Source organism: Mycetomoellerius zeteki, unplaced genomic scaffold (genome assembly GCF_001594055.1).
Source record: "Mycetomoellerius zeteki isolate Tzet28-1 unplaced genomic scaffold, Tzet1.0 scaffold69, whole genome shotgun sequence".
Lineage (NCBI taxonomy): Eukaryota > Metazoa > Arthropoda > Insecta > Hymenoptera > Formicidae > Mycetomoellerius > Mycetomoellerius zeteki.
The window spans coordinates 227,687-250,797 of NW_017257708.1; the positions used below are offsets into that span (position 1 = coordinate 227,687).

General features: G+C 39.8%; 2 protein-coding genes across 3 annotated transcripts in view; one reads left to right on the forward strand and one right to left on the reverse strand.

Annotated features, from left to right (window-relative positions):
• The window catches only part of LOC108728987 (uncharacterized), a 187,805-nt gene that overhangs the window by 22,823 nt on the left and 141,871 nt on the right, over positions 1–23,111 (reverse strand). For both annotated transcript variants that reach the window (XM_018457859.1, XM_018457858.1), the window contains one exon: positions 7,685–7,840. In XM_018457859.1, coding sequence (XP_018313361.1) covers positions 7,685–7,840 — 156 coding nt within the window. The remainder of the gene's footprint in view (positions 1–7,684; positions 7,841–23,111) is intronic.
• Positions 18,619–21,676, forward strand: LOC108728993 (uncharacterized). The gene is made up of 2 exons (XM_018457874.1): positions 18,619–18,859; positions 21,407–21,676. Exons 1-2 carry the CDS (start codon positions 18,731–18,733, stop codon positions 21,596–21,598), a joined length of 321 nt encoding a protein of 106 aa, XP_018313376.1. The 5' UTR covers positions 18,619–18,730; the 3' UTR covers positions 21,599–21,676.

The window sequence follows — 23,111 nt, forward strand, 5'->3', positions numbered from 1 at the left end:
AAATTCAACACATAATTTTAATAAATATTTGGAATTCTCTAACACAAATATAAAAATATTTTTAATGTTTACTGTGTAAGAAGTACATTAGTTACAAGATGTTAAAATAAATTGAAACGCGTATGGATTTGAACATTACATACTTTACGAATGATATAATTAATTACGAAATTGTTATATTTTTAAAAAGTTTTGTGCACTAATTACCACGCCAACTTCCATCAGAGTTATCTCATTTTTACTTTCCATTTAACACATGGGTGTTTCTTTTAGATATTTATTTCCACCAGAAAGCAACGGATGCGCGTAGGTGCACACAGATTCTTTGCCACTTTGAATTCAGTTTGACCGTGTTGGTGGACAGTCCAGGTACACAAGGACAATTTCACTGATATCCAAAACCGGTTATCTCGTCGCGACCGCCGGTCGGCCGACGACGCTACTGGTACAGTTCATCGTCCTTTTGTCGCCGTGGTCGACGTTCGCACACTTGCGAATACCCTCAGTCAGTTGCGAACGCGTACGCGCAATGTGTTTAGTACTTACACACGTTGGCACACCGATAACGCAGCCCGGTAACCCTCGGTGGTCTTATAATTGAACCGACTAATGAATATTTATACCCCCCTTGGCCGATTATACAGCCGTCTGGAAGCGTGTTCGCACGTTGCGATAGTCGCGCGCGTTGATCGTGGATCATTAGAAATTTAAACGTTGGGAATTAGCTGCGGCCTGTCCTCGTTATAGGCGGACTGGATTTCGTGGCTTAGAGCAATGGCGGGAGAATAAGGGAAAGCATTTACGATGGGCTGCCGGGTGTTTTGCGAGAAAGAGATTTATTTCCAACTGTCCCTATTTCCCCTTTGCAAAAGGATATCCATAATTGTTTTCCCTCATTCATTCTCATTATGTTTCTTCAGGGAAACAACGAAATTATTAGACATTTGATGTCATCCAAGCGCGACTTATGCTAATCAATATTTATTTCAAAATTAAAGCGCAGTGATAACATGGTGAAATAGTAGGATTCTGGGTCGCGAGCGATGTACAAACCGGTATATATTAATGTCGCTTTCCCGAGTTGGACAATTGCCATTAATGGTGCCGACGATATTCAATTTCTCATTATCATCATCACCTACACCAATCTAAAGGTTGCGCGCGCGCTCACGAAACGTGCAACGGGAGGCTTATAATCGAACGGATAAACGGATATCTCCATTAGCATAGTAGTAACCACCCGAGACCCACATATGCACGGAGTCAAAGTGCGTATGGAGATAACGGTACTTCGTAGCGCACACGTGTGTACCGAGAGAAGAAACGCCTTGCGAGCTATGCGTTTCCGCGTGGTCGGTGACGAGATTCGACAAAGCAACCGATACATGGCTAATCAGACGACCGTTCATTGTACAGCGATGGGAAACATGAAAACCCACCTACCACAATGTACCGTAATCGAGTTATATCGATGAAAAATTTCACGTAGATATTCTACAAAGTTTTACACTCGCGCGAATTATGCGACAGTTAATTTTAGAATTAAGAGAATTAAATTTAGGGTTGTCACAAATTCCTTATCCTAAAATTCCAATTTACTTTTTCATTGATTTCCAGACAAAATTTTATGATTTTTTTCCCTGACTTTCAATACGATATTTTGAAGATTTTGTTTTTTTTATCCTAATTTAGAAACCTAATTTAGAACCGTCAAACATTTTATTGAAGGAGCAATGAAAATTATTATTAATGTTACTATTTGTATTTTTAATTGTTAGGTTGATATTTTAAAACTGTGTGTGATATATGCATATTAAACTTCCTTAAAGTCAAGAATTTTAATTTTCCAGAAAATTTTGCCAAATTCCCTGACTTTTCCCTAATTCCTCTGACCATTTCAATTTCCCCGACAATTTCCTGATTTTTCTGATTTCCAATCTTGGAAATTCTGAAATTATTGAGATGTGAATAAGAAGCATATAAATATTAAAAAAAAAATTAAATAAATTGCGCTTTTAAAAAAGAGAATCTTTGTGCGGCACCTCTGGGAATTTTCCGTTTTTCATTCAGCGCATTAACTGAATATATTTTCTATTGCGGCAAATTGCTTCGTAGAAAGCGAAGATATACTATTTCATGCCTCCCGGCTACGTGCAAGAGGCTCGCAAGTGAACTATAATGAACACCGACGGCTGTGTCGATTGTTTCGCGGTGACATAAAGGCGTCGCATTGTCTCCCGTTTAGCAAGTACGATCGCACGGCGGGGATAATTATCAAATACGGAATTGTGTCTCAATTCTTACTTGATTGTCTTGATATTTATTCGTCGACAGTTGTTCATCGTGTATGAGTGTGCGCGCAAGTAAATTACAGGACGGAGATGAGAAAATATTGTATTAACAATAGGATATAAGTGTCACGTGCGTTACGCAAGAACAGTACTGAGAGGAAAGCAACAGGAGAAGAAGACGAACACGTACGGTTTCTCTTGCGAGGAACATACATACGTCTTACTCAAAGTCGTATTTAAGCGTACGATTGTAATTTCGTCAGTGCTCGATAAAATTACTTCGGAATAGTCTCTTTAGCGATCGTAAACTCACGCGGCTAATAATTGTGCGGTAACAGAACCGATAATAAGGTCGTTTTCCTCGGTGCTGATATCGATGGTAATTTTCTCTCCCACTTGTCGCCTTCGGTTTCACTCCCCAACAGAGTTGAGCAGGAAGACAACGTCGACTTGGGAGACAAGTTACCCGTAAGTTAAACGGAGAACCGCTTGTGACTCTCGCCTGCTAATCCCGGCATTGTGTTACTTTCGTCTAGGATCGTTAACATCGGGGTAGCCCGCACGTAGCATATTTATGCTATCACGAAATCCGAGATACAATGCAAGGCGATCGAGTTACGCCACGCTGCCTTGTGTGCACGCTTATGATTCTCACTAAGACTTCTTATGGTCGTATGACGTGCGTACGTACGGCAGCGCGTTATTGTAGCAAGCAACCGCGTCTTTATCAACTTACGTACTGAATCCTTGATGTAACATTTAACGTAGTCGAATTGCAAACAATCGACTGTCTCCGACGTCAAAGCGTACGTCGCATAAGCACTGCGAATTTAATTAGCGAAAGATAGGTAGGTAGGTAGAGAGAGAGAGAGAGAGAGAGAGAGAGAGAGAGAGAGAGAAAATAGAAATGACATTCGCGTTTCCGATTGCTGCAACTCCATTTTTGGATCGCTCCGAAATTAAAGGCCTTCATGGTACAAATCGCAAATTACAATTCCACACGAGACAAAGCGAACCAAAATGACCAAATAAAATTTGCCGAACAATTTAATCATCGTGCATCACGCAGAACAATGTAAAATAATGAAAATATAAAATATGCGAGATGTAAAATTCTCTCTCGAAATTAAACGGATTTCTTGGTGAATCGTTGATCAACACGAATATGATTTTTGTTATCGTAGGAAAGAAAAACTTCATCAATGTTCAGCTACAATTCGATATTCAGCCTCGAGTACGGATTGTAACCAATATGAGAGTGAATCGTTGGCACGAAATTATTATTTCTACTAGTATTATTAAAAGCATGATAAACATAACGGAGTCACACCTACATTGCAGAATCGGATACCCTCTGATTGTGATTAGAGCGATCGACGATGTCACTGAGGTGTACCGATGTATGTTAACGAGGAATCCGAAACAATCATTGATACACAAACATTATCAGAGCACACAAACCGCATATGGTTACATAACATACATACGCCCAAGTATTCCTCTGTTCTCATTCGATTTTAAAGAGCACATATGCGGCATTTGCACGGATGAGATAGTTTGGATTCAATTGCATTGACATTTATGTGCGCGTAAATAATTTGACTAAATGAAGCTCAAATCAATAATAAATTATCTCTCGTAAGCTGCGCATCGCCACTACAATGCTTCGATCGAACGATCTATATCGAATCGCTTCGAGCGTTGTATGAACACACGGTCTGCGATTTCACACAAAATCGTCCTGCGTGATCTGTAAATCTATCCGATGAGTTACATATAAATTATCGCGAGAACGCAAATATCGTATAAGCTCCTTTACGTAAGTATCCACTACGCAAGCTATTCGTACACTCTAATTAGATTACATCGTAAAACATTGGATTACTAGGTGGTGTGACTTCTACGGCAACGTATTAGCATGTAAAAGTTGCAGAAAATGGATTTCTTAAATAGAAGGTTAAAGAAATTACAGAGCGGTACGCCTACGAATCATATTATTTTTCCGATTCGTTATTAATATTTATGGTCTTATCTTTGTTACGCCATACCACTCTCGACAATGTCTCGAAGAGACGTGAGTTACGCCTTGTTTCATAAAGGGCACCGGTCTGTATAAAGATCCATTTATGTCGAAGACATTCCCTGAACTTGCTAAAGAATAGTCTTCACACATAATCGACCTATCCTTGACTCCAGCGATCAATATCTATTATCAATATTCAATTACTGAACGGTACTATTAACGATATTCATCGGAAAACTGTCAATATGAAAAATACTGACGCGAATGAAAATAGTTTATTTCGACATTATTGATAAAATCCGCGATATAATTATAATATGATTAGGAAACGACTAAAAATGAAAAAATCAATGAAGACAAAATTTAAAGACTAATTGCTCTATCAGGTGAATGCACCAACGAACGAACGCGTCAATCCACGCTTCGAGTCGGCTGGTTAAATGAGCGCTTTCGTTTTACAAAATGACGGTAACCGGAGAGGCGAACGTTGGCTTTCGCGCCCACCGCAGTTGCACAAGCGTGATACAACAATTAGTTGCAAATCTCGCGCGCTGGACTTTCTAAATTCATACGAATTGGACTGAGAGCACGATAAATCGCGACGCAATAAACTGTACGTATCGCGTGCAACCGACGCCGTAAGTAACGGTGAACTGCGTTTTTCTGTGCGTTTCATCTCTGAGAGAGGTGCATGCAGATATAAGCGCATTAAGCGCGTGGCAACAATCCGCGAGATAAAAAGCGACTTGCTCTCTCGCGTATACGTGTATTTGTGCACCAACCGCTTCTGAAAACCGCGACGCGCATGAGGGATCGCGATCGCGTATAGTTGCGCAAGGAAATCCGATCGTCTCGGTCACGTAATGGACTCGCGAGAAAAAGACGCTGGGCATTAAGGGAGACAAACGACGGTGACGTGGCGATTTGTCCTACAGAGGTGCAAGAAATAATATAGCGGCGGAATCGAGGCCGCAACAGACATAATGACAGTTCGGGTGAGTAAATTAACCATCGCAGTGACGGCATCGACCACAGCGGGCCGCTCAGAAAGGATTTTTTGTACTTCTTAATGAGTGTTTGGCGAGGCAATTAATACACATCGGATGAAGCGGTCAATTGCGGTCGATGGCGACAATATTAATATCGTTGACATACCAATAAATAATGTCTTACGAGGAAAGTTGTTGATTTGTATAAGTTAAACCTCTGCATTTCTTTTCTAACAAAAATGAAATTTCAAGCTCTTTCTTCATCTTTGATCAAATTTCAATTTTCATTAAATAACATTTAAGTTAAAAAAAACTATTTGTAGAATATATTACTCTACTAATGTAGTAGAATATATTATTCAAATACATCGTTAATTTATTTTTATATATTATTATTATATATTATTTACTTCAGCATGTACAAAAGTCAAGGGGACTTGTTTTACAAAGAGAAAATACTATCTCATCCATCCCATCCATTCCTTTACCTATTTGGTAATGTAATATACCGAAAGAAGGATTTTGTTAAAATTTCTAAACATTTAATACAGATCTGAAAATAATTTTCATGGTCAAAATAATTATGTAAAAGATTCAAGCATGATGAGCAATGTTGCAAAACGTTTTGACATTTTTGCAATTAGTTTGAGGGTCCTACATAATTATTTTGATTGTCCAACAAAATCATCTTCAAATCCATATCTAACTAAATTTGAGGTATTTTAGCAACTGTCCATTCCGTATAAAGGTGCGAAAAATAACCCTAATTTTTCCATATTTTTTTAAAGGGCTTAGGACAGTAAAAGAACTTGGACTGGACCCAGATGGAGGAGATAAAAATGGAGAGTTAAATTAATAAAACAAATTCGAGCGAAAAATGATGCGCTTTCAGGACCATATGACTCGTTTAAATAGGTCGGTCTTTGTATTCATTAAGATATCGGTTTCAGTTCGGAGAAGGAGTTTCTAATTGCTTCGCGACCATCATAGATACGATAGTACTGCAATTCTACCCGGTCATTTTGCGCGCCAAAGGACGACGAAATCGCGCACAAGAAATTGAGTACCGTTTCAGCTCGTGACGACTTCGTCGAAATGGCAATGGAACAAGACAATCCGTAGCGTGCGCACGTCAGAGATACAATTTATCGCGACCTAACAGGTAGCCGACGGCAACAATTTTCAATTAGTTCTGTCCGAGTAACGTCGCGGGCGAGTCCATCCTCTTGGGAGAAAATTTTCCCTCCCGTCTCGTAAATCCCGGATGAAACCGTTAACAAAAATTGCGATGAGTCACGTCACGGGTTCGCCGCGATCGCCGTCGATAGCGAGGTTCCATTCTATGAATTTATGCGGATACCCGATAAATCGACGCGCCGGCACAATTTTTCTCGTTAACAATGGTCAATAAAATCCTACGTACGAGGCCCGCGCGCACATTGTACCCCGGTGATAACAGTCAACGAATCGTGCGAATTATTCCTGATCGCGTCATCGGCGAGATTTTTTATCCCGCTCGAATGTTCCGCTCTCGCACCTTCCTGAACAAAGGCGCGGGCAGAGGCATGAAGTTCCGCATTCACGAATGCTGATTAACAATCTTCCATTATTTCTTCCTTTCTGTTTACATCAGAGATAAATGGAAAGTCTTTGTCGAAAAACATCGGACGTAAAATGCCAAAAGGCGCCAAATCTTCGTAAAAAAGTATCAGACATCAAACCCGCACAGCATAAAATATTTCAGAGTTTTAAAATATCTATATATTATCTTTTTCTTACAATAGACTTGTACAATATTTTTAAAATATTTTCGAAACAATGCAATGTTTTACAAATGTTTATAAAATATTTCTGAAACATTTTATTGAAATATTTCACAAAAATTATTTACATAAATATTTCATTGCTGTATGAAAAATTATTGCCGAGAGATGCGGAATTGAAAAATCTCGAGATGAGATGAACACTTTCATCAATCAGGTTCCTCGTAGTACAAACGGCACGGATGTGGCTCTCAAAGCGGCTCTTTTATATACGACCGATGCGACAGGGGCAAAAGTAGAACTAAACTGTAAACGGTACTTCATGCTGCGTCCAATAAGTCATGCACTGAATAATGTGATGTGCCTGTACGAACGCATACAGATGTAAGGCTTACAGGTATCGCGAGGCGGAAAGGCTGGGCCGATTCCACGCGTGCACGTACGCACGGGGCCCACCCGATCGCGAATGCGAGCGGATTAATGGGCAATAAATTCAAGCGCAGGACCGGTTAATTATCCAAGTCATCTACGGGGCCCGGGATGACGTATCGCCCAGCTACGATCAATACGCGAGGATCTCTCGCTCTGGTCCCTTCCAACGATCGTGTTGTAACTTACCTCATGAGATACGGGATTGTTTTTATTACGGCCGGTGTTGGATGCGTTATTAATGGAGGAGAGCGTGGTGAGGGTCGCCGTACCGACGCCACCGACGGTTTTCTCGCTGACCTTCGTACCAGCACCGCCGACATCCTTGTGCAACGTTCCAGGACTCTGTAATCAGAAAAAGAACGGGCGTTGGTTACAGCGATCTGGGACGCAGTTGTCTAAATAATCGAGTCTTGAGACACGCTCAAATTCGACATGGAAAGAATACTTTTGTGCTGAGAATCTAAAAATTTACCAAAATACAAATCCGAAAATAATTTTGCTAGACTATCAAAATAATTGTGTAGAAGACTTTTTGCAGCATTGCTCTCATCATGCTTGTAATTATTTTGATGGTTCAATAAAATTATTTTCATTTATATATATATCTCTCTCAATTTTTAGATTTCAACAAAATCATTGTTTCCGTGAAAATACGTAAGTAACTTGTTGCATTGGCTCTACCATAAAAGCTTTATAAAAATTATAGAATTCACTATCTATAGGCTGATATGCATAATCGATTCTTATATTTAAGACCGTCTTAAGTATAATTTTAAGATTTCATAAATCAAAACAAAGCCGTATATTAGCTAAAGACATTACTTAACGGTTTTGAAATAAGAACGAACTATAAATAGCATACAAGTTATCTTTTCACGATATATTTCTCGTTTCGAAGACTTCGCTGATAGAATTATCTATTCGCGCTTGAAAAAACAATTATCAATTAACTGACCCACATCTCCGCTGTTGTAATAATAAGGCTTTGCCCCAAAGTGACAATAAAAACTAATAATTTTATTCGTCCCGCTTTATCGCTCAATTATTTCGATATTCCACTCGTTAATGGCGCGATCTCTTTTGACTCGCCCGTTTTTCGCCTACCGCAATCTATCCTCGAGTCCTCCCGTTTGCCTTTCTCGTCTGCAGACCAAACACGCGATTTAGCAATCGGAGACAAAGCGTTAACGTGGGTGGCTTCAAGCGCAAGCCGAGCCGCGCGTCGGTGTTGACGGGACACGTGTGCGGATGCGCATCGTTGCACGTGTGTGCGTGCCACGAGTGCGCGTCCACGATATGCAGGCGATAAGTGCGCTGAAGAAATGACGCCGCGGGCGATTACGATTCCGATGCTGCGCTCTCATTCATTGTGCGATCCTCTTCGATGGAATCACGACTGCAATGTTTGATACCCGATGATAAATATCCTCTACTAGCTTCGTTTTCTCTTGGAAAGCTATTTTTCACGCGGAAAGAACAGTTTTGTTGAAGTATAAAAATTTAACCAGACGCGAATCGAAACATGTATTTGTATTTATGGAAGTGTTCGGAACGGATTCCGATCGGAATTTTCCATTTTCCCTAAAAAACACAATAGAAATTTAGGCAATAATTGAATAATTCCGATCGGAATCCATTCCGAATAATTCCGTAACATGAATTTGGAAAATAATTTTTTTGAACCGTCAAAAAAATTAGATACGTAGGACGCTCAAAATTTATTGAAATGTCAATATTTTTTACAATATATTATTTACTATTATATATTCGAGCGTCCCATATAATTATTGTATTATTCTGATTATTTGAATTACACTATTTTGAATATTTTAATAGTCCAACAAAATTACTTCCAGATCTGTATTTAGCTAATTTTTAGACCCTTCAGAAATTCTGTGTAGAAATTCTTTCCATGTAAAAATTGCTCTCATTGTTTGAATTGCCATTTATACGTTTAAGTGGAATTAATATCATTCTCGTATTTCGAGATTGTAGTATCCGATTCAAGGAGACAGATAAATGCTCGATGCGGATAAATGATGCGATTTTCGTGGGCGGAACGGAATCAGGCTAGTGGAACGAAGGAGCGAAAAAATATCGATGCGCCGCATCGCGGTGTATTTTTCCGCGTAAATAAAGCACGTTTGACGAACAGAAAATCTACGGTCGTCTCGGTGCATCGGAGAACAATCGGACGGCAGAGACGGTTTTGCTTTGCAAAACAATGTAAGAATAATTAAAGCTCGTCTCGTTAGTGTCGGACAATGGAGCGCGATAGATTCGCCTCGCTGCAAATGTGGAACGATGCGCATGCAAAGGCGTATCGTTATTGCAAATGGTATATCCAATGCTGCACTGATAATCGAAGTCATGAGATCTATTTTTTATATTTCTGCACTAGACCGCACTACAATTCTCCTTCTCGCTTTCGCCTGATAACAAACTTATGTCTGTCTCTGTTTTAAAGTTCCAAAAGTGTACAATAGTTCGATCACAGAAAAAATTTTTAGGTCGCTGTATAAAACTTTGAAAGAGATCGAATCCTGAACAATATTCGGATACAGTCTCATGCCTTATTTATTCCGAAATTGAATCGCCAAGAAATCTTTTTCTCGACTAACAAAAAGAGCATCGCCGCTACGTAGCCACGATGAGAATTAACTGTAAGCCTGTAACGGTTCAAAGGCGGCGCACTCATTACAGACGATTTATAATTCGCCATCGGGATCTATGGAACGTTTATAAACGGTGCAGTGACCCCGCGGCTAATGCGCAGTGACAGAAATCGATGTATTCTTAGGTTGGCGAGTCCGCCCCTAATTATACGCGAGTCTATAATTATATATTGATGTTTAATTAGAGGGCGACCCTGGATCCCGAAGAAAAAAAATCTTTGCATAAGAAACGCGGTCAAGAACCTACGCGAACCTCATCAAACACGTTGATGGGGAGACCATCGTACCTACTTACTTCATCGACTGCACTCAACAATGGAAAATAGGTCTAACAGCCTAGACTTCCATTTAGGTAGGTACCGGAGCTGAGATTTATGTCGCTAAAGCAAACTCTAATTAGCAAACTCTCGACTATGCTATATACTGCCCTGAATTGAAGTCAATAGGATTTTAAACGTGTACGATAAATTAATCTCAAGATAAATTTTTGTACGTAATTCATATAAACAATTTATATTACTGCGATATTGTCACATTCGGGAGAAAGAGTGAGAAGTGTAAACTAAGCTGGAGGCAACATTTATACTCACGTACAGCAGTCGTGAAATGAGCAAGACCTGTTTATCACGTAACACAAGCTTTATTTAAACCGAATACAGGGAGCGGTAATCAGAAACCGAAACCGTCACACATCCGTAAGCGGTGATAACTCCGACGAGACTCTCTTGTCGTTGTTTATAGTTTCAGACAGTTTGGTGGTAGGGATCAGTGTTTTTTTTCTTAAATTGTCGATATTTTTCTGATATGGGGAGACACGAACAAACGGAACTTCATGGAACAATATTTTCACTTTCCGTCAATAATATTAAATTTTCATCCCTCGTAACTTTTGAATCTTCAAACTTTAGTTTTTTTTTATATTATTCCGAACTGTATAAAAGTCTAAAAAAAATTCTTACATACTTCTGAAAGCTTTAACAAATTTTTGTTATCACAGAAATTGTATTGTATTTTACTTATTTCTGAGAGATTTAAATTTATCTACTAGAATTTTCACAATAAAAAAGTCGACTATGTTTTTAAAGTTCAACATTGTCAGCGGAGAGTTAAGTTTAAAATAGGCAACAAATATATGTATGTATTACATGGTCGTCTGACTTTACCTCTGTAAGTCATTTTAATACTAAATGTGCGGATCAGAATACGGATCTATGACATAGGCGGGACAGGAAGTCACGGGGAAACGGAAGGGAGGAAGCAACGCGGTAAGTTCGTTAGACCTGCCTGTTCATACCATTGTCAATGTCACATCGGTGGATAACCTGGTGTCACAAGTGTATGGATGGCAGGTCAACGCACGTATCTACGCAACGGTACATACTTTTTTTTCCACAAAATCGATACGAGTATATAGTCAAAACATGTCGATTACGCGCGGCAACATTTGTTCTAGCTTCTTTTCTAGCGGACGGTGAAAATGCGAGTAGTATAAGAGAACGTCTGAAAAAAAATTGTTAAGGAAAGTAATATGCCTATGTTCGCCAATCGATGTTCCCACAACAGAACTTTCTTCCCAACGTGCTCAGAATTATCCGTTAATTAAAAACGCTTCCTCACGATGTATTCATAATTATTATTGAAAACGTGATGACTCATGTACAGAATTACCGTCAAGATATTATAGTATTAATACAAATTTTTTAGCAGCTTATATTTCTTTAGATTAGATTCTTCTCTTCGCCACTTCGTGATTATCTTAATCGACAGATGGCCGAATTTTCCATCTGTGGAAAAGCGCTGATACCTGAGATGGAGTCTCTTTACCTTAGGTCAACCTTAATGGACGAGAAGGGGTCGAACAACGTGAACGGAAGAAATTCGACCCTTGGTAAAAAGGGTCATGAACGGATCGGAGCAAAAAGTGTAAGAGAACTGTGTGGGTAGAGAAGAAGAGAGAAACAGGAAGGCGTAAAAGGGGGAAAGCTTAGATTTCAGTAACTGAATGCGTGAGAAGTACCAGGGCCAGCTAGTTCTATTTAAATTATCTGTATAATACATGACTGATGTAGTAGGTACAGAGTGAGAGACGACAACACAAAACCTTGTAGAAGATCCTTTTATGACTAACAGAAAGCGTATGAAAGAGGGATAAATTTAGGGTCTCACTGTATCATAACGGGAGAGAGAACGGGAGAGAGAAAGAGAGAGAGATGTGAAATGCCCTACTTTAGATCAATCTCGAGATGGATAATAAGGACCAAGAATTGTATAAAAATTTACAATACCCATATTATTGTTAAAAAAATAAAAAAGCTAACCTTACTCCAAAGTTTATACTTGTTTATACTTACACTCCGCGTTTCTAATACAAGCCCCACTTTTATATATATGTACTTATTTAAGAAAGAAAGCGAGGTTTGAGTGACTAAAAAGAATTGAAAAGTTAGTTGATCGTGATTTTATCTGAACATGAACGAACATGTCGCAAGGCAAAATTCATCCGCATATAAATAGCAGCAGGCAGAGAGGAAAAAAAGGGGAAAAAAGAGATATGATAAAGTTGGACACTCTCTCATCCACCCAATGCGGCACCCTATCATTACGCTCGCTCAGAGGCAAACCTTAATCTCGGGACTGGTGGACGTCGTGGCTCTCGATTTTTCTCGAGGCACCTGGCTGCACGCGGGCTGGGCCCGGCACACCTAGCGATAGCGGCAGGTGAGCAGATTTGCTTCCCAAACCTGCATACAAGAAGATCGGCTGCACACACCCGCTCGTTGAGGTTTCGTCGACCTCGCAGGCCCCAATCTGAACGTGCAGAATCGTCGTATACCTGCGCATGGATGCACGTACGCACACACGCACACGCGGATGCGTGAACACGTGCAGGTTAGCAGATGTATCCCGTATCTGGCACCTGCCAACCTGCAGCAGTACAAAGACTAGACTTAGGGCAGCAGCTGTCCGCACTGTTCTCCACGAGAATACGAGATTTTCGTAATAAACGCTCCACCTTGCCTTCACGATTTAACGCGTTGATTGGTGAATATTATTTAAACGGATAAAAACAGTTACTGTTATTTGTAGCAAGTTCCTTACTAAATAAATTAAAATTGACGATGATGTTCGTTACTGTGCGTCTCGACAGAGTTCGTAATAACGTCGGATTCCACAAGCGTCTCACGTGCTCTCGGAATATCAACTTCGATGACTGTTTCCCATAATCGGGATGACGATCACGACGATGCTGGACATGCATTACAATTTCGTGAATTCTCGCGCTGCGACATTTAGCGGAACGGAATTTTTCCATCGTTATTTTTCTCGCATCGCCGAGCAATCTCGCGTCGCGGAATCTTTAGAATTCCGAGTAACGCCTTGGCCAAATCGATAACTTATTCACCGACAAAACTCCACCATAAACGACCGAGACGATACGAGAGTTACGCATGGAAAGAAAACTTTTGCTGAAGTATCTAAAAATTTAACTAGATACAGATCTAAAAAAAGTTTTGTTTGAATCATCAAAATAATTTTAGGACACTCAAACTGATTGTTAGAATGTCAAAAATTTTTGCAGCATTACTCTCTCTCTCATTATATAATAATTTCAATAATCCAACAAAATTATTTGATTATCACAGATCTGGTTAAATAATTCAGCAAAATCGTTCATTCCGTATAGGAGGAGCAAATTTCATCCATTCTTTTACATATCGAAAGCGCGCTAAAGAATACGACGCGAAAATTATGTCTGAGAGATTACATTTTAAAATTACACTAAATTACACCGCCGCAATTACGCCGCCGATCACGGTGGCATACTTGCAACGAGAAAAAAAAGTTTATATCGGGCAAACAATATTAGTGAAACAGTAATTTCAGAGCAGCTTTCCACAGGTAGCTTTCCAATTATTAAACGTGGCTCGCTTTTACTCGCGAGAAAGATGCGAAGTTCGATTCGTGGAAGCGACAGCAGTCAGCTATTGTTAGCTAGAGAATTTTTCTCGCGTCGTTTTGCAACGGCAAAACGATTATTCGTGTGACGTCTGCGCTGCGATATCGATCGCGGGGCAAAAATCGCGGGTCAAGGACGATTGAACGAGCGAACGTGAACCTACTATCGCATAATAAATCGATCGATTAATAAAAGCGACATGAGTTGCTTTCAGCGGTGGTTGATCTGGAGCAACGATCGCCGTAAGAACAGGTACTTGTTCTTCTAAATCTGCAAAAACTATCTGCGCACGATCGTGTGAAAATCTATTTCTCCACTGCGAGGTTTGAATAGAATAACCCACAACTTTTACGAGGCACTTATGTAAAAGACACGAATGCAAGCAATCGCAACTTTTCAAATGTAGGCCAACTGCCAATTGTCTCACGTGCGCAGCGACTGGAATACAGTTAACGTCTATCGTAATGCACGCCGTTAGAGAACTGTCAATGCATCATACGGAAAGAATGATTTTGCTGAGGTATCTAAAAATTTACGACACAGATTTGAAGATAATTTAGAATAATAAAATAATTATGTTGAACACTCAAGCATAATAAATAATGCTGCAAAAAAACATTCTAGAAACCAGCTTGAGTATCCTAAATAATTGTTAGCGTTTTACTTGTATATTTGAGTCTAAATAATTCTTTTGACAAAACTATTTTCAACTCTATATCTAGCTAAATTTTTAGATACTTTAGTAAAATCGTTTTTTTTTTTCATGCATAATACGCTTTGCTGTAAAAGAAAAGTCGGAGAAATTTTGTGAATAATATTGAATAATATTGAATAAAATTATTACGCGATACAAGTACGTGAATGTTTGAATATCATTCTTAGCGCTTCGAATTTATGTTAGGCCGCATATTGCGATCAATATTCCCATGCGAAAAGCAATCGGAGAGATCGCGCCGTTTTAGCGAAGCGAATCGAGAGATTCGAGTCGAGCGCGAAGTTACAACGAATCGATTTCTTCGCCGGCTATTATCCATTTTTCCTCAAGACCGAGTAAAAGTTCCTTCTCCGTGTTTGCGTCCACTTGTAGCCGCCACCTTTTCACCAGGACATTTGCCAATCGTCGTCGTACGTGCGCTAACGCGGCCCGGACGTTTTCACAAACGCCAATTAGCGTTGATCATTGATTGGAGAAACCGCTCCCGGCATTAGCAACATTAGTTAAGTTTCTATTAAGATTCTAACCTATTTGCAAAACCATTCGCACAATTTGAGAAACATTAGCGATTCTGAATAAATCATGTGATTAATACGCGATGCGCGATCGACTCCTGATAATTGAAGAGAGACGGACCAACAAATGCGGACATGAGGGCGTGTGTAACATGGGATTGCGTTATTTCGACCAAAACTTGGTGCAAAACTCGGAGTAAAATACAAGAAGACATACAGACTTATAAAACGAGTATGTACGTAAACGTAGAAAGTGAAAACATCTTGTCCTCGTTATGGAGGAACGCACGCAAAAGATAATTGACGCGCGTTTGCATTAGAAGAGAGCAGTACAGCTGCGCCGAGGCATTAATTTACGGAAAAAGACTATCATTTCGTGCCACGGCTCTCAACATATACACACGTACTTTCGACGCGTGACAAATCAGCTGATCGTGGTCTGAGAGCGAGTTCGCGAGATAGAGATCCTCAAGTAAGAGATTGTGAGCGCCGAGTGGTTCACCGCTCAGTGTGATTGACTCGCGATCTGCGGATCCGGGTTCGATCCCACTTGCGCCCCATATACGCGATTTTTCGCGTTCGCCAATTTTCCGAATTCGGTGTTAAACTGTTAGGCTCTCTCGAGTGTTGACAAACACACACTCTGTAGAGTGAAATTCTACTACTACCAGATTGAAACATAAGCAAGTTTAGCCCCTGCCCCCGAAGGGGCTACAAAGCTAGAATTGATACAGTGGTACTGTGACTCACGAACAAGGTCGAAAAACCATACAGGGGATTTGAAGAAGAAAAAGAAATAAAAGGGATTAAATACACACACATTTGGTATGCTGTAATTTTCAGAGAATCTGCTTAAGACAGAATGAGATAAATCATGCATCTTTTAAGGTCCTGAAAAACATAGCACACCAAATGTGTTTATATTTAATCTCTTTTGTGGATCTCTTATAGCACTAATCAAAAGTTGTCTGAACGGTGTCCAATCTCTTGCTTGAGCATTTCTAGTGTATGCGGGAAACGCACGCTCGGAGCAAAGTGTTGTCAAAATCGCGTAGGTTATTAAAAACCGCAAGATATGACGTGGAAAGGAAGGGATCTATTCATTGCCGGGTATTTCTCTCTTATCGGATATCCCTTACAAATCATCGATAAGTTTCACGCGTGACTTATTAACCTTTTGCTTGTGATCGGACTCGAGACTTCCGGCTAACGGTGAACATATTCGTGAATATTCCGCAATATCGTGTTCTATATCAATCGCGTCAGAGATTTATGACCGTAACGCACGATACCATTCCGTCCGCAAACCATAACGTTACGACATTATGCGGGAAGAAGCTACCGCAAAATATTTACCTCTCTTGCACCATCAGAAGCATCGGTCATTGATCTTTGTGTCTTCGGATTACAGATACATTTTCTTTTATTTTATAACGAGAATTTGATCGGGTTAAAATAATCTTGAGGCTGAATTTGCAAATCATAAAGCGGCGTCTCATCTACAATGAGAATTTAAATTGAAATTAAATTTTAAGCATAAGCTTTAAGCTCTAAGCTGTAAGAAGTTGTCCTCACATTCGACTGTGAATGGTCAATTTTTCATGGCTTGACGCTTAAGGGGATCCTAAAGTCGTATGATTTACCGATTTAGCAGGATTTACTCACGTACGATTTACGTGTCATTGACCCATCACTACACATATCAGTATCGCACGCACACAACCTACATACAAATTTTCTAACTAATCTTTTATATTAAGAATCTAAACCTAATTTTCTAACAATTCAGTATTGTTTGTTCTCGTAATCTCTAGTCTAAATCAAGTTGTTTTATATGTATGAAGTATAAAATTTGTATGTAGGTATATAAAGCAAATATTATTACAAATCGACGTCAGAAGTCGGTAACAAAACTGTAATTTTCCAACTTTTTTTCATTTTTGACATAAAGTCAACCGGTTTGGTTTATACTTTAATTGTGGAAGAGGACTTTTAAATCTATATAATATGAAGGCAGTTAGAAAAATAGTATAATACTTATTTGAAAAATAATCGGTAAAGCAAGTGACAGTAGGATCCCTTTAAGGCTTAAGTTTTACGCCTTAAAATATCATTGTAAGACGCATGCTACGTAATGCAACAACTGTACAATAATATTGGTACTTTCGACAGCGCGATCGCGAGCGTTAATCATGCAATCATTTTTCTGCAATTGCCTCGTGAGTCAATCGTTTCTCAGTTGTGCATAACGCATAATGACGCTTCTCCGCTCCTAGAAATTCCTCTTTACGGATCGAGCAACAATGGGGTTCAGCTCACGTAGTCTGCTTCGAAGGCGAGCGAATCTCGAGAAAGAGTGCGTCCCGAGAGGGCTGCAAATACGCGACAAAAAGAGAAAGAAAGAGAGAGAAAAAGACAGACAGACAGACAGAGAGAGAGAGAGAGAGAGAGAGAGAGAGAGAGAGAGAGAGAGAGAGAGAGAGCTCGTAGATAAAGAACTCGTGGACGAGCAGGCGTCGACGTGCACGCACCAGAATAGAAAAAGGGGTCGTGCTCAAGAGTCGTCTGTTGTGCGAGCGTGAGTTGAGTGTTTGCTCGTCGATGAATCGTTTTATCGAATGCGAAATAAGAGCAGAGATTTGCTCGATAAGATCGGCGAATCTTCGAAACTGCAACAAGGCCAAAGCGAAAGTTCGAACATGCGTGTGTATAATTTTTAACAATTATTTTTATAAAAACATAATATATAATTGCTTTTTATATTTACACAAGAGATACTGAGTTTAAAAAAATATGTATTTTATACTCGGATAATGACATCATTACTTGCTTACTTTGGTGACAAAGGTATCGCATAACAGCACAGGATTATAATCTCACTTTTAATGCGAGTTAACAAGACTCAGTAAAGCATTACAGTTTCAAGCTTGTGCACGTGTAGATAAAAATTCAGTTAAATCTCATTTGTCAGAATGCAAAAGGAACATGAGACATGACGTCACAAATGAGAATTATTCGAGTTTTGTAAATGGAAGGCAAATATTTTTTCCCTACGTCAATCAAGGTAAATCAACTTTGTACCTTTGTGATGCATTGCGACGCAATAAACATATTATGCGACACGCTCGCTCGTCAGATAAGAAGACCGCATTATGTCCCACCGCTCGAAAAGACTCGTCATCGCTTTCGAAAATTTCTCCCTTTCCTCCAGCATATAAACTCGCTGCGTACAACATCGGACCTCTCCGATTGGGAGGTCGGCCATCGGAAGGACGTGCGAGCGCAGAGTGAAACAGAGAACTTTCACGGCCACGGGCCCGACCTGGTCACTCGGTACCATGTGTATAGGGTTGAGCAACCGAGGAAAAAATGGGACCAGTGGCAAGGAGGAGCAGCCACGGCAGTCTGTGCCGTGAGAGCGGAATCGACTATAAAAAGGAAACAGGTTATCGAATTAAAGCGATTCCAGCCGTCCAAGCGATACTGAACAGCCTGAAGGTACATAATTTCTATCCTGAGGCCAATCTTTGGCGGGATATATTCGGAAGCAACGGTATTATAACGAATTCGCGCGATTCCATGCGAAAGTTCACACGTTCACGAGAAATAAATTTTACTTCGCACAAAAAAAAGATTTGTTAAAACAACTAAAAACTTCACTGATTTAGCAAATCTACACCCGTAATATACGGACAGACAATTTTCTATAATATGTTAAAATAGCAAAGTTATACAACTGAATAAAATTAACGTTTATTAACATATTTGTTATAATAGCACAGCAAATTTATTAATACAAAGAAATAACTTTCTATGAAAATCAACAATCCAAAATATAAAGTTTATTTTTATCCTGCACACTAGAACTCTCTTTCTTTCGGAATATCAAACATATACCTATCTTACTTCAGGTTCCAAAAGTGTATACTAATTCAGCCATGCTGAAAAGAAATATAGTCAATTTTAATAAATTGAATACTGCCAACTAAATATTTATTAAATATAAAGATATATTTATTTGATACAAAAAACATTAATTTGATTTAACAATCATTCTTTTTACTGAACAAATATTTATTTACTGTAAGTAAATGTTTAGTTGGCAGTATTGAACTAAATATTGACTATATTTCGTTCTCAGTGCACAGAAAACAGACCTATGGATCAAAATTTTTAATAAAACACACTAAGTAAGATGACGCATACTTTTATACTATACTGCAATGAAGAAAACTTGTAACTAGCAATTTTCATTGTAGCAAAGAATTAACTCAATTGGCATACTGATAATTAGTTACAGACATAATTTCTTTGTTAAACCATCAAATCTTTTTAGTTATAGATGTTGAACTTACGCAGCAAGCTATAACTCTGCTGAATCACTCAATCTATTTTTTTTCCATGCATCTCTCGCAATTAATTACATAAAACACACATCCTCTATATTGAATGGCAACGTATTAAGTCTCTCTCGTGCCAAGTCTCGTGTGATTTAACTGCGCTGCATTGCTCCGTTATTCTAGCTTCGTTCGAGGTCTCGCTCGTCTCAGCGACGATGTTCAGGCAAACAAGATCTGTCACGCACGAAGCGCATTCTTTCGTCTCGAGGCGAGGAAAAATTTCTGCCGCGGCCTGGAAAAGCGGCGCGCTCGTGACTGTATCGACGATCCCGCGCGGAGATTCTCACTCGCATCGTTTTCCACATCGCGATAAGATCACGATAATCGTATCGGATTGTAAACTTACGGCGGCGCCGTCGTTACCCAAGATAACGCAGCGATACTGCGACACCCGGTTTCAGACCGGACAATTAATCTACCTCTTCTTTTTGTACGGAAATAGGGCCAGGGACCATTCGAAGCATCCACGTGGCCACGTGGCCACGCGTTAGAAACGCACGTGCACGCGCGTGATCCCCCTACCCCTCGACCTCCGTCGCTCGATACTGTGAGTTTTTGGTTAACGTTCTCACCGTGTTAAGTATAGATGTTATCTCGCAGGCACTGCTATCTTCTCAAATAATCGATCCGGGGTAAATTTAGCAGAACGGAGATACAGTGAACCGTCTGATAAAATAAATCTGAATACATTAAAATGTTATATCAAACTCGTATCTGCGATACGTTAAACAAATTAGGAGAAAGTATCGCGCTCTCTACGTGTACAATTCCTCTTAATCTTTGGATTATCGCATTGGCTTATCTCAAAAATTTTGCGCAATTGCAAATCTCTTACGATCAAAATGTTACGATATCCGATGAGTCTTTTAAATTCTGAGAAAGCGAGGAACGAAAAGAGTGATTCCACTTTCGTCATCGGGCTCAAACGAAAGAGTCGTCTGCTTGATTTTTCGATCTTCTCGAAGCCCCTATGGTCGAGTCTTACCATAGTCTTTTTCCCTCCTGCCGAGGGAACGGGCTCGTCTCTTTATATTTAGAACATAGACGACGCGCGAAGCGAATGTTAATCTTCGTCGAGCAATCCCGTTGTATCTCCGTGTGTGTGAATCTCTCTCTCTCTCTCTCTCCATCTTTCTGTCTGTGTGTACGTCGCACGAAATCGATCGCATCTAATGGATAATTCATCGTCACAGATTGAATCGCAAGGCTTCATAATAGATACAATAAAGATGATACGCTATCAAAGCTATCCCGCACTAACAAACGCGGGAGCACTTTTATAAGGACAAAGTATGAGTTTCAAGCTTTAACAAGGTTATCGTTGCGAGTACGTAGCTCTATCGTCGAGATAAAAATGTTACTTTAATTTCTACGAATCGAACATTATCATTTACGAATGTAATTTGAGATAGAGAATATATAGGTAACGGATTTGTCGTTGCTTTGAATAATATATATAAATTATATAATATATATAATTAATAATATATATAAATTATACAAATATTATGAAAGGAGAGAGAGAGAGAAGAAAAAAGTTCTATTTTTGAGAAACATATGTTGTCGATAATTATAGCGATAATCTATAATAATTTAAACATGATTTCGACAAACGGGATTTTCTCATTGTCGAGAAACCTTTCAGGTTTCCGCATCTTCAGCTTCAGCGAACAATGTGGCGCAGTTTCTCTACGTTTGCAGTGGAAGTCCATTGTCCGTTTGTCAATGCGAGATACACCATGCGACGAGCAACGTTATGATTAGCTCACGTTGCACTCCCTGCAGCAACGCGGTGGCACGTTTATACCTGTTGAAGATTGTGCCGCAGTTATTGTGAACGGAGATTTTCGCAACAGGGGGGTTCTTGAAGAAAAGAGATCCGCAACGATATTATTCATCGGAATAAAAAAAATGTGACAAGAACGCATTTAATTTTCTTCTCTGAAACATTTTTCCTCCCTTTTTTTTTTCCTCTCCGTCTCTTTCACAAAATGTAGATTCGAGAAAGAATGCGTATACCTGGACAATTTTCCCATGACTTGATAAACTGAAAAAGCTGTCTGTGTCTCTGCAAACACGCAACTGCCGCGACGTCGAGGGAACACCTACACGCGAAGCTGGGTGAGAGAGAGAGGAACTGAACGTGAGACTGCTAGACGAACGCGCCTGCCAACGTGAATGCATCTGCATTCGCGTTGAATGAGGTTAACGTTAATGAGGCGCAAACATCTCCAGACGCGGGCGCAGCAGACCTTCCCTTTTATTCCCACCCCATATAGCCGCCGGTAGCCCTCCGAGAACCGTCGTAAACGCGCACGGCTGTACGCGCATGCATTTTCTTTCCCCTTCGACCGACCGTCCGGTCGTCTCGCTCGGTCTGTGACGATGCACACGCGTGCTTATTCGCGGAAAAAAAATGAATACTGCCGCTTCCGAGAAGCATCGAGCGATTCGGTAAAGTTCAGTACTGGTACTTTCCAGCAAAAGACAGTGTAAGGTTACAGACCGCCGAAGACACAGAGCATGGACTGCGCCATTCGTATCGAAATAGTATATTAAATGCGATCAACAAAAACGAGAAAGGAAGCATCAAAGACGGTCAATCAATCTCCCTCTCTTTTTTAAAATACTGTAATTGATTGAATAGAAAGAGATAGAGACTGATCGTCTTCGACTTCGCGTCCTATCTCTCTTATTTTTGTCGACCAATTTTACATAAGGATGGTGCATTCCGTGCTCTATGTCTTTGATGCAGACACAATAGAAGGAACAAGGAATTTCAACTTATCAAATCGAATGCAGAATACACATTTCCGATACGTTGAAATCATTATTCCTTCTTTTGTGTCTGCACCAAACAGTAATCATTTCACTTTGTTTAGGATTGGTAAGGATGTAATGATTCACGGTGTCATCTGTGTCTTTGCTGGAAAACACCCAATATCGCGCATCGTTTGTAAATTCCCACACGTGCTCGCGTTTGTTTATGTGCGTGTATCGAGCGAGTAAAAATCCGTGTAGACCAAGCAGAGGTCACAAGATCGACTTGGGTGTTTATGTTCGACCGGCACCACAACGACTTCTAGTCAACTGACAAAAGAAGTCGGTCAACGGAACTGCGTTTTAGCATTGTAGCACAATAACATCCGGCTAGTCATTAGAATTAGAATAAAACGTATGAAACAAACGAGATATCGTATTCACCTCTTTGTCATGTATCGTCATGCATATCGATCCTCCTGGTCGAAAGAGTGAAGTTAAATAAACCGATTAAAAAATGTACGACCAACGTTGTGTGCAACATGTTGCTTTCGGAGACACGCGATCCTTACACGTAACACGAGAGAACC

Coding starts and splice junctions, on each gene's coding strand:
- LOC108728993 (XM_018457874.1), top strand. CDS start 18,731: ATGGGACCAGTGGCAAGGAGGAGCAGCCACGGCAGTCTGTGCCGTGAG. Junction 18,860..21,406: donor CGATACTGAACAGCCTGAAG/GTACATAATTTC, acceptor GAAACCTTTCAG/GTTTCCGCATCTTCAGCTTC.